Source organism: Oratosquilla oratoria, chromosome 16 (assembly GCF_046742065.1).
Source record: "Oratosquilla oratoria isolate Oo_2021 chromosome 16, ASM4674206v1, whole genome shotgun sequence".
Taxonomy (NCBI): domain Eukaryota; kingdom Metazoa; phylum Arthropoda; class Malacostraca; order Stomatopoda; family Squillidae; genus Oratosquilla; species Oratosquilla oratoria.
The window spans coordinates 20,430,184-20,442,683 of record NC_134792.1 but is presented as its reverse complement, the minus strand read 5'-3'; the positions used below and the strand labels follow the sequence as shown (position 1 = coordinate 20,442,683).

Here is a 12,500-nt window from a genome sequence, read left to right as displayed (position 1 = left end):
TTAGAAGTGTCTTACACAAATATAAATGACTTAATAACAGGCTGAAGGAAAAAAGAACCGGGCATAATGGGAATTGTAGAGACAAATTCGAAAGGTCTATCACCACCCAATAGTGTAGAACATGGTGTATATAATCATTGGATTAGAAACAGAGAAGTAAAACAAGGGGGTGGAGTTATGTTCCTGACTAAAATGAATATAAATGTGAAGAATGTTACATAGGGAAAGAATAGAGTAGAGATGATTATGATGGAAATAGAAGACAGAGACAAGAAATGCAGAAAATATGTGATACATTATGTACTTCCCAAAACAGCTTCGTGGTTAGAAAGAGAACATAAGAATATGTTAGAAGACACAGGGATAAAACTAGATAAGATAATGGAAGATGGAGATAGAATCGTTATAATGGGTGAAATCAATTTTAAAGAAATCTGCTGGGAAGAGATGACAGTGAAGGGTGGAGACGACCATTGGGAAATGTAATACTTGATATGATTATAGAACATACAATGACGCAATGGATACAAGAGAATACTAGGTATAGAAATGAAGAAGAACCATCGAGACTGGACCTAATAATTACATCAAAACCTGAAATAGTGGACAAGATTGAATATAAGACACCAATAAGTAAAAGTGACCACATATTAGTTGAACTGGAACTAAATGAGGAAAAATACACGGAAAAAACGAACAATATAGCATGAGAAGATTGATGTATTGTTGTTTTTTATATAGAATATGAGATTTTTTTTTTTTTTTTTTAAGCAGACTGGGAAAGGATACTCAAGGAGGAAACAACAGTAGAAGAGAATTTTTTTTTTTTTTTTACAAAGATTTATAAAGAAGGAGTGGAAAAGTATGCTTCAAGATGAAAACAAGATAAAGGATATGTAAAGTGTTGGTACAACAAAAGATGTAGCGAGTTAAAAGACAAAAAAGATAAAGCTTGGATAAAATGGAAAAAAGACAAAAGTCCTGAAAAATGGGAAATATATACTAGTTATACAAATTAATATGTACAAGTGCGCAGAGAAGAAAAGAGAAAATACGAAAAGGATGTTATAGAAAAATGTAAAGATCAACCAAAACTATTTTATAGATTTGTAAACAACAAACTGAAAAACAAGTACTAGTGAAACTACGACAATGAGTTAAATACACAGATAAAATAGAAATGGCAGAAATTATGAACAAGCATTTCAAATCAGTGTTTATCAGAGAGAGCATACAACTTAGAGATGTCGAGTGGGAGGAGAAAGTCCCCCCCAATGGAACAGATAGAAGTAACAAGGAACGAAATAATGAATCACTTCAATAATCTCGATGTTAGAAAATCGTATGGACCAGATGAAATGGCAAATTGGATTTTGATAGAATGCAGGAACGAACTATCATACAAAATACATAGTCTAATAAGCAGTTCATTGAAAGAAGGAAAAGTTCCAGAAGATTGGAAAAGAGCAAATATAGTAACAACATATAAAGGGGGAAACAAAGAAGACCCTACTAACTACAGACCAGTCTCTCTTATGAGTACAGTAGCTATAAAACGTGAAGGAATTGTAAAAATTAGCTGGGTAAGGCATTTGGAAAAAAACAACGTAGTAAATCCAAGACAATTTTGATTTAGAAAGGAAGATCATGTGTCACAAACTTGATATGTTTCTATTCAAGGCTAATAGATATAACGCAAGAAAGAGGTGGATGGGCTGATTGTGCCTTTCTATACCTGAAAAAAGATTTTGATAAGGTGGCACATAAGAAATTGCTAAAGAAATTAGAAACTGCAGGAGGAATACAGGGCAAGCTACTGGAGTGAATAGAAGACTTCTTGCATGAAAGGAAAATGAGAGTGGTGAAAAGAGACAAACATTCCAATTGAGATGAGGTGATTAGTGGAGTTCTACAAGGAACAGTACTGGCCCCAATAATGTTTGCTATATATATTAATAACATGGATGAAGGAATTGAAAGTTATATGAGCTTCTCCGCAGAAGATGCAAAAATGTTGAAAAAAGTGAACACCGAAGTGTTGCTGCAGAGTGATCTCAATAAAGTATGGGAATGGAGTAGGAAGTGAAAGATAAAATTCAACATTAAGAAGAGTAGTATAATGGAATTTGGAAGATACAAAAAAAAAAAAAAATAGTGGGATCAAAAATTGGGAGAAGAAAAAATTAAAAAAGTGGAAAAAGAGAAGGACCTAGGAATCATTTTTATGAATAATACGTCCCCTGATAAACATATAAACAAAATATTTGAAGAAACATACACACACACACACACACACACACACACACACACACACACACACACACACACACACACACACACACACACACACACACACACACACACACACACACACACACACACACACACACACACACACACACACACACACACACACACACACACACACACACACACACACACACACACACACACACACACACACACACACACACACACACACACACACACACACACACACACACACACACACACACACACACACACACACACACACACACACACACACACACACACACACACACACACACACACACACACACACACATACACACACACACTTGTACACATATGCGTACACACGTACACATTCACACACAGACTCACATGAAAAATTCAAGTTCTCGAATCCCTTGTTAAGCGTTATCATTTGTGTTTGAAAAGTGTGCAAGTGTGTCTGTGTGTTATGCATCGATTCTATAAAACTAAACCCTATCCGTTTAGTGAAAGCGAAAAGGAGAGAGAAAGAAAATATAATGAAACAACAAATAAGAGAAGACCCATTCCGAAAGTCATTGTAATACCTCGGTTTCCCTTATTTTGCTCCACCTTTTCCTCTCTCATCACCTTTGTCTCCTCCTATGATTCCATTAGCTAGAAGGAAATTGCATTTTGGTAACCAAGACAAATGTATAATTCATATATGTTCATGCAAGGGATACAAAATAAAATGTAACCTCATCAGTCCTATGGATAACTTCATACATTTTATTTTGTCTGGTTGTATGCTATTTGTTGTACTGAAGAACGAAAGCCAGAGGATTTACCTTGATTTGATTTCGTTTTTTCTAACAGTAGACGATTTTATATTTTTCAATTAATCTTTTTTGTAATGTGTTTATTCCTTTTCGTACATGGTTATATTTACATTTGAATATCATTAAGTAATCTAAATTTTTCAAGTTAAAAGCTTTGCCTTCTCTCTTCATCATACTGCATGGAAATCTTTGATGATTTAGAACCTATGTCATACACATTCACGAATTAATTTTCTAATTATTGCCGGTTCTTTTACTTCGTTTACAGAAGCTCTTTGATGAAAATTGGGTAATCAAATACAATGTTTATATTAGTTCTCGAAACTCAATTTCTTATAACTTCTCTGCTTTCTCACAACAACCTTGAAATACGGCGAAGGCAGTTATGTACATGTTTATTCATTCAATATCAGGTTATTAAAGAACATGACCAATCAGAAAATATATAATATATTGAAAGCTCTACTCTTATCTAGATCCTATTAAATATTCAAGGAAATAATTTAGTCTGTGTGCATCTGTTTATAGGAAATTTGGAAAAAAAATTATCTTTAGTTCCAAATGTATGTATATAATATACGCATCATATCAGGATATAAGTGTGTGTGTGTGTGTGTGTGTGTGTGTGTGTGTGTGTGTGTGTGTGTGTGTGTGTGTGTGTGTGTGTGTGTGTGTGTGTGTGTGTGTGTGTGTGTGTATGTGTGTGTGTGTGTGTGTGTGTGTGTGTGTGTGTGTGTGTGTGTGTGTGTGTGTGTGTGTGTGTGTGTGTGTGTGTGTGTGTGTGTGTGTGTGTGTGTGTGTGTGTGTGTGTGTGTGTGTGTGTGTGTGTGTGTGTGTGTGTGTGTGTGTGTGTGTGTGTGTGTGTGTGTGTGTGTGTGTGTGTGTGTGTGTGTGTGTGTGTGTGTGTGTGTGTGTGTGTGTGTGTGTGTGTGTGTGTGTGTGTGTGTGTGTGTGTGTGTGTGTGTGTGTCTGCGTTCGCACGTGTGTACGTGTATGTGTGTGTGTGTGAGTGTGCACTTGAGTGTCACTGAGTCTGTGTGTGTGATTTATTAGTGGTGTTGATGGGCATTTTCTAAACATCTGAAAGAAAATATGAAAGAAATATCAATAAGATTTAGGACTTGGAATCGTGTTCTCTATTGGACTCCACATTTGATCACGTTACACGAATTCGTATATTATATTCTAGGGTATGTTATAAATATCTTCATTAGATGTCAAACATAAACTATGTCTTTTCATTCATTAGTTTATTGGTTTTTCAGAGATTTGAAGGATTTGTTTCTGCTTATCTACAACTTGTGTAATATATAGTTCTTAGATAGAGTACTATGAACTGCTCATCCAATATTCTCAGATAGAATTTTTTTTTTCTAGCCGAAGACTTGAGATTAAACTAGTAATACTCGTTAATTCTTTTATTTTTTTCTTTAACAGAATAGGATAAGTCAAATTTCTTCATTAGATATCAATGCATTGTACTTTACTCTTCCATGCTGTTCATACTTCATTAACTTTCCCAAAGTTGAAACTGACTGATGCAATACCCCTTCAGCCTTTATGGATATCATCATGACAGTCTTAATTAATGTATATACACCGTCCATAGTTCAAAGACTTTGTTAGGCTGACACCATGGGATATTACCCTGTAGTTGGGTTTACCCTGAATTCTGTCTATAAATCTTGGGTCAGTCATGTCGCTGAACGAAAACATTTGCCATTTGCCAGACAAGCATCTAACAAATGTATAGTCGGGGACATGGCACCATAACACAATAAAGTGTTCTGTGATGCTGTTAGTGTTGTTGGTATTCCGTACTTTACTACATTCACGTATTCGCTTATATTCATATATATTTCATGTCTGTGAGTGCATATCATAATACACGTCATTGGTCACTATATTATAACTGGTTTATATGTTCCCTGCTATACCTGTATGTTATAATGGCTAAACGTTTTCAAAAGTTTATGATCCTTACTGATCCAAACATGCACTTCGTCATCACATTTATTAGTTTGCATCCAATCCATGTTCATGCCAATATTTGTACTCCCCATCAAAAAAGTATCCCATTCATTCATACACATTACCATCCCAAATTACCCAATACCACAATTAATCACTTACCCAGCAACTCAACCCCCTTTTCAGATGGCCTTGGTCATATCGGGAGTCAAAAGAGTAGACCAGGTTGTAACTCCTTCCTCCTCTAACTGTTGATGTTCTTTATTAAACTCACTCATTGTACCATTTTATTATACACGTTCATAATTGTACTGATTGCTTTATACTGCCACAGTAAAGGTATATGCTAAACTCTCTAACACATAGCCTTACTACATTGAATGCTAATATAAGCTTCTACAGAACCTTCCATATACACGGAATATTGTACAATTACGTTTACAGTAAACGCTTACTCTTCTACATGGCAATCTTGTAACTGTGCTAATCTCATTTGGATCTAAATGTATCATAAACCATCTAATATTTATTAAATAGAAGTTTGCTGATTACAATTATATATTCATACATGGTAGACAACTTCTCTTAGGTTCTACTCTAGAATGTAAACAAAAAGCCTAAACTAAAATGAAGACTTTGAAACTGATAATAAACATTCTAAATATAAGTTCATTGTATGCAAATGCTTTCTGTTGCTTAGAAATTATTATTGCAGTTAAAGCAGAGTAGCGCATTCTTTGAACCCTATTGGTACTTACTAGAATTGCTTCGTACATAAATGCATAATGCTTGATCTTTCAAAAAGTTCTCTTAAAAAGAACCAAATTTAAACAAATGTATTATTAGACGTCTGGATAATTTATCTATAAAAATTGTAATATATGGAATACAGGTAATGAATATAAACTTGTTATTCACTCCGTCAATACTTTGTATGTAATTCTCTCTGTCAAAGAATTAACTGTCCCTTCATATATCAAGGTTTTGGAGTAATAGACTTGTTAGTATACGCTAATTTCAAATACAAATGCTAATTTTGACTTCTCTTCATGAACACATACATAAATGTATATACTGTACACAAATATATATCTACTATGACTATCACTGAGTTCTTCTTAGGTCTTAGTGCTAGAGTGACAAGTATACATAATGCGTGCTGTGATAATGATAAAAGCACAAATGCTATGACAATTTTGCTTCTTCTAATAGCAACAGTGATAATACCTGAATAACAATTTTGATAGTGAGTACATAAGTCAATTATGCGGCTGTTGGCTACTAAACATACTATTATTATTGATGCTAATTATTCAACCAATACTTTTATTTTTTGTAACATTCCAATACTTATAAACACACCACTACCATCAGTACTATTACTACCACTACTATTAACATCTACTACTACTACTACTACTACTACTACTACTACTACTACTACTACTACTACTACTACTACTACTACTACTACTACTACTACTACTACTACTACTACTACTACTACTACTACTACTACTACTACTTCTACTACTACTACTACTACTACTACTACTACTACTACTACTACTACTATACTACTACTACTACTACTACTACTACTACTACTACTACTACTACTACTACTACTACTACTACTACTACTACTACTACTACTACTACTACTACTACTACTACTACTACTACTACTACTACTACTACTACTACTACTACTACTACTACTACTACTACTACTACTACTACTACTACTACTACTACTACTACTACTACTACTACTACTACTACTACTACTACTACTACTACTACTACTACTACTACTACTACTACTACTACTACTACTACTACTACTACTACTACACCACCACTACTACTACTACTATACTATTACTACTGCTACTACTATTATACTATTACTACTATACTACTACTACTACTACTACTACTACTACTACTACTACTTCTACTACTACTACTACTACTACTACTACTACTACTACTACTACTACTTCTACTACTACTACTGCTGCTACTACCATACTACTGCCACTAGTAGTAATTTTATTTTTTTTACGACTTCCATCCTTGGTCTCGCTCTTTCCACAATGTTGCTCATTTGTTCTCGTTTCTCCGCTATCACTTCTATAAACCGGGGGTGCAGCTCCGTTGATTTTGATCCCGTCCCTCCTGGAATAACGAAAGTTACCTCAGTGAATGAACTTTTATCTACACGCTCCTCCTGCATTCTAACATTTTCGCTTTCAGTTTGGGACTAGGGTGCCTCAGTAGATCTCTAGCACGGGGCCATTGGACCAAATATTCGTTTATAAAAAAAACGCTGACGTCCACTGGTGGTGACGTGCCTGGAATACTCCCGTATCAGAGGAAATACTGTTGGTTGAATGGCCACACACATAAAGTAAAAGCTCAAGAAGTATTTCGACAACGAGATTTCTTACCTCGTCGTACCTAATGCAGATAAAGCCATCCTGTTTATAAATCATTGTGAAATTGGTATCAAATGGTATACCGTAGACGCAACTGTTTTGGTAGATTATCCAAACACCACCCACACTACAAGGCAATGGCATTCATAAATTCCTTCTTATTTAGATTGAATAATTTTTCTCCGATCGGAAATGCTTTCAATTAGCTGGAGATTCCTTTATTTTCTGTGCGTCTCCTTTTTCTTCAAAACACTTCTTCTAATTTCTCTGATATCGTGTATTCTGAGCTCATCACTCTTGAACACAATATTGTTTGTCAGAGATGAGGTCTCAGAGATTATTGATGTTCATTACCGGCAAGATGCAGCGGATATGAAATGTTCATAACAGTTACAGTAATTTCCTTTCCTGATCGCTCGAGAGCCGTGCGTTGATGATAGACGGAATTACCTCTCCTTTGATAACGAGAAATTTTACTACGTTTGTTTCACTACACCTGTTAACTTTCTTGTCCTCATGAGATGATTCGTTACTTGTTTTACAATACGAGTACTGTAATGGTTTAAAATTCTACTTCTGCTACAGGTGTATAAGTTTTAAATAGTACTTTGCCATCCCCAATACGAGTAATGATTTAAAATTTTACATCTGCTGCAGGTGCATAAGTCTCAAATAGTACTTTGCCATCCCCACTGGGTCTTCCTGAGTTGTGCCTTTCGGTGGCTGGATGGTCACAAATTCTATCCCATTCTTTCCAAAGTTATTGGTGTGAAACGCTGCGCTGATTCCTTGTACACATTTTCTTCGTACTTGGCCACATCTGGATACTTGATCTTGTTATGTACGGAGGCTTCTCTCTTTATTTTGTTAAAAGCAATGGATGCATCAACAAGTAGAACGGTTTCGCAGTTTGGTTCCTCAGATATTCTCCTCATGCCATGAATTATTTCCTTATATCTCGCTTGTTGCCCTGTACATACATAGAGAATGCATGTTGCTTCTTTAACCTCTTCTTTTGGTACTTCTGTCACCGATTTCAATACAATTCTTCTCAGCATCTCACTTATACCTATTGGACGACAACCAGACCTTTTATCTCGTGGAATGAGAATGTGTACAGAGTAGACCTCGAGGTGATGGGGGTCTTTTGTTATTATTTTCATCGCTAAGACGGATACGGCGTTCTTAAGCCCCCTAATGTTGTCACAAACTGATTGGTGCTGAGAAGAGATTTCCACCCGGACGCATGTAAGCCTTATACTCACTTCCCCTGTCTGACTTTCTCTATCTCACTTGTCCACTTTTCCCGTCTTTTCCCCTTCCAGTCCCCTTATCTCCTACAGCTTCCATTATCTCTTCCTTTAAATGATTGTTACTTGCATTAGGATATTCTCATGCTCCGAGCTTTTACACTCCCTTTCTATCCTACAACTTTTATACCTGATCTTACTCTTGACACTTGTGTATTGCCTGCAGTTTTCATGTACGTACAGATGCACAAATGCAACTTGCTCTGCTGTCCCTCTTGAATGAGCAGAGGATACTTTGCCACCATTGGGTCGCTCAGACTTCAGAGACGAGTAACACCAAAATCTACCCGTGTCAACCCAAATGAACAACAACCAGCATATAAAGTTATAAGTATAACCTCCTCTCATCTATATGACTTAGAATACATTATCATGATTTATCATGATAATTAGTTTTACTTAATAATTAGTTTTAACTAGGTCAAACGGGCTACATTTTAAATTTATCTTTATGAGCACCGCTTTAATGTTGATGTTTCTCAGCAATGGTGGTCCCAGACTCAACTATCTCATTCTCATACATGGTGACAAAGAATTCAATAAGTTAATGCTTGTGCATGGTGAAACCATCCTCTTTCGGTGGTAGAATTGTTCGCCCATTCATCAACTCTAACTCCTACGCCTTTTTTTTTTTTTTTTTTTTTTTTTTTTTTGAAATAAGTGGTGGCAGTTCATGGAATTTTGCCTTTATGACTTTTGTTGACCCTATCTTGGGTTAGAGTTTAACCCATTAAAGGTATAATGGGCATAGAATAACATTCAAATTAGTAATTTGGCCACTCTACCTCCTTCTCTTCCTATAGTTAATTGTACTCCTACTGCTACTACATATACTACTATTACTATTTCCTCTACTGTAACTATTACTGAAATATTATTTCTACTACTGTTGTTACTGCTCTTATCACTTATCTTCATCACAATTACTTATCTTTATTACTATTACTACTATTTCTCGCACTGTCACTACTACTACCTCTATTACTACTACTAGTGATGGTACTTTTACGTTCGCTGTTGCAACATTACATACTCGAATAGAAATAATCTTATTGAAAATATTACTACCATAACCACGGTTTCTATTTCTACCAAACATAAGGCATGTCAATTATGCTTTACCAACTGAATAATGAATAGTCATAGCCATTAGCTTCTATTTTGGAGACATGCAAAGTAATTTCTTAAAGATCAGCTACTGAATGCATGGATTCTAACACATATCACTTTATGATAGCAGAAGATATTGCAATAACAAATGATATTTCAAATTAGATTCCATGGGGCCCACTATTCTCTGCCTCAGCTTTCAATATCCTCTCTGTAAAGAAATGACTTTTTCACACAAGTCTTGTATCAATAGAAACATGTATTGTGTAAACAGTATGATTAGCATCCATAACTATACTTTCTGAAGGGAACAGACTTAGTCCACATAGCAGAAACAGCTATTGCCATATTCTTTAAAATTCTGGGATTTGTAACGGGAAGCTGTTACATCTTCAAAAGGTTTTACGGACAGACATATGGGATATGGAAATCTATGTGCCATTAAGTTTATCATAGTTTTCTTCCTATCCAACCAACGAATCTAGGCTTAAAGGATGTGCTAAAATCATGGCAAGAAATGTGTGATGAGATATCAAGAAAACCCTACGACTACCTCGACTATCGGAAACCAAACTTTGATTCTGATGTGGAAGTCTTCGCGGCGAGTGTGCGGGAGCTGCTGAGGCGAGTGCACACCATGGTGGAGAAGGAACACGAGGAAGTTTGGGAAACTCCCATGGCATGGAGAATGCTCAACAGGTAAAGGGGTTTTACAGATTAATTACGTATGGAAATGTAGGAAGGTTTAATGTAGTAGCACATTTTTAAAATAAGACTTATTGACCCACTGTCGGAGAATTAAATAAGATGTAGAGAAAATATGTATATTTCGACCACTATCTGTGGTCCTCTTCAACAGAAGAGGACTACAGATACTGCTCGAAATATACAGATTTTCTGTCCATCTTATTTCATTCTCCAACAGTGGGTCAATAAGTCTTATATGGAAATGCATTATATAAAATGCAACTTCCTTCCAATAAGTAGAGTAGATAAGATATAAATACTTGAAAAATAAAAAAGTATAAGTGTATGTGTGTGTGTGTGTGTGTGTGTGTGTGTGTGTGTGTGTGTGTGTGTGTGTGTGTGTGTGTGTGTGTTTATGTGTGTGTGTGTGTGTGTGTGTGTGTGTGTGTGTGTGTGTGTGTGTGTGTGTGTGTGTGTGTGTGTGTGTGTGTGTGTGTGTGTGTGTGTGTGTGTGTGTGTGTGTGTGTGTGTGTGTGTGTGTGTGTGTGTGTGTGTGTGTGTGTGTGAGTGTAGTAAAACGTATCAGGTGGAAGCGAATCCAGTTTTGCAGCCATTGTCAATAATATGCATGGGGTATGCTACGACCATTACAGAGAGCCATGAGATATCAGTTCTCATAATAGATAAATTAATAGAAAATCATAGATTTAATGTTTTATGTGCCATGAATGCAAATATAATTCATTCCTATCTATGAACAATGGCTTTTTTTCTGATATGGTCTGTGTGGCGAGAAAATACTTTATGTCTACTCACAACGGTTTATACAGGAATATATTCGTTTTGTAGCCAATTGCTTATCAAGTCTTACATTTATCTGCAAACTTTAATAGTGCCATTATTTGAATAAACATCATTTATAGTTATTTTATAATATATAGTATATATAGTATATAGAGGAACATAAAGTGAGTTACATGCCCTTCCTAGTTCAGAACTTATTAGAGTGAAAGAGTATCATACTGTACGTTTCGTATGGCAAGCATTTTTCTAATTTCATGACAAATTTACCATCACTTGGACGTCTTGTTTCAGTGCAAAAAAGGTTTTAGATAATTGTCTGCCTAAAGATGTTGATATTCCACAAGCTTCTTCTCCTGCAGTGATATGTACATGGAATACTTTTGCAAAATAATGAAATAGATTCATATGAAGGAATAAGCTTAACACAGATATTCGAAAGGCAAGAGTCTATACTATCTCTTTAAGAAATAAAAAACATTTCATCTAACCGGAGGATTTATTTAGGCACACCATACCCAAAAAATTTCATCTTCATCCATTCTACATCTCACGTTTATATTAGAATATTGTCAGCACATACATATGTACATGTGATATCATGCGACACAGCTTTTTTACTTATGAGTTTACGACTTAGAATATTATATACAAGCTCAGTTATGTTCTTCATGCATATTACAGGTTCGAGAAAATTGCTGAATATGTGCCTCAGTTGGACGTGCAAGAGAAATACCGACGTATCTTAAGTCGATATATGCAGGAGTTAGATAAGATAATTAAAGTATACAACAAACAGTGTGAAAACCCACCGCACTTAAGAGGAATGCCTTCAGTAGCAGGTGAGATATTAATGGTTTACTTTACACTAGCTCGATCTTAGATATCCTTATATAAATAATTACACAGGTATCAGAGTAATGGAACAAGGTAATATTTCTTTATGTTGGATAAAACACACACACACACACACACACACACACACACACACACACACACACACACACACACACACACACACACACACACACACACACACACACACACACACACACACACACACACACACACACACACACACACACACACACACACACACA

At 35.6% G+C, this 12,500-nt stretch overlaps 2 protein-coding genes across 2 annotated transcripts in view; both read left to right on the top strand.

The window, feature by feature from the left end:
* LOC143033573 (dynein axonemal heavy chain 5-like) overlaps window positions 1–7,879 on the top strand; it is a 197,059-nt gene extending 189,180 nt beyond the window's left edge. Inside the window, 1 exon segment of the mRNA XM_076199064.1 lies at window positions 7,813–7,879. Coding sequence (XP_076055179.1) covers window positions 7,813–7,879 — 67 coding nt within the window.
* Window positions 7,880–10,429: 2,550 nt separating this feature from the next.
* The window catches only part of LOC143033572 (dynein axonemal heavy chain 5-like), a 114,708-nt gene continuing 112,637 nt past the window's right edge, over window positions 10,430–12,500 (top strand). The window contains exons 1-2 of the mRNA XM_076199063.1: window positions 10,430–10,611; window positions 12,085–12,242. Of these exons, the coding sequence (XP_076055178.1) occupies window positions 10,430–10,611; window positions 12,085–12,242 (340 nt within the window). The remainder of the gene's footprint in view (window positions 10,612–12,084; window positions 12,243–12,500) is intronic.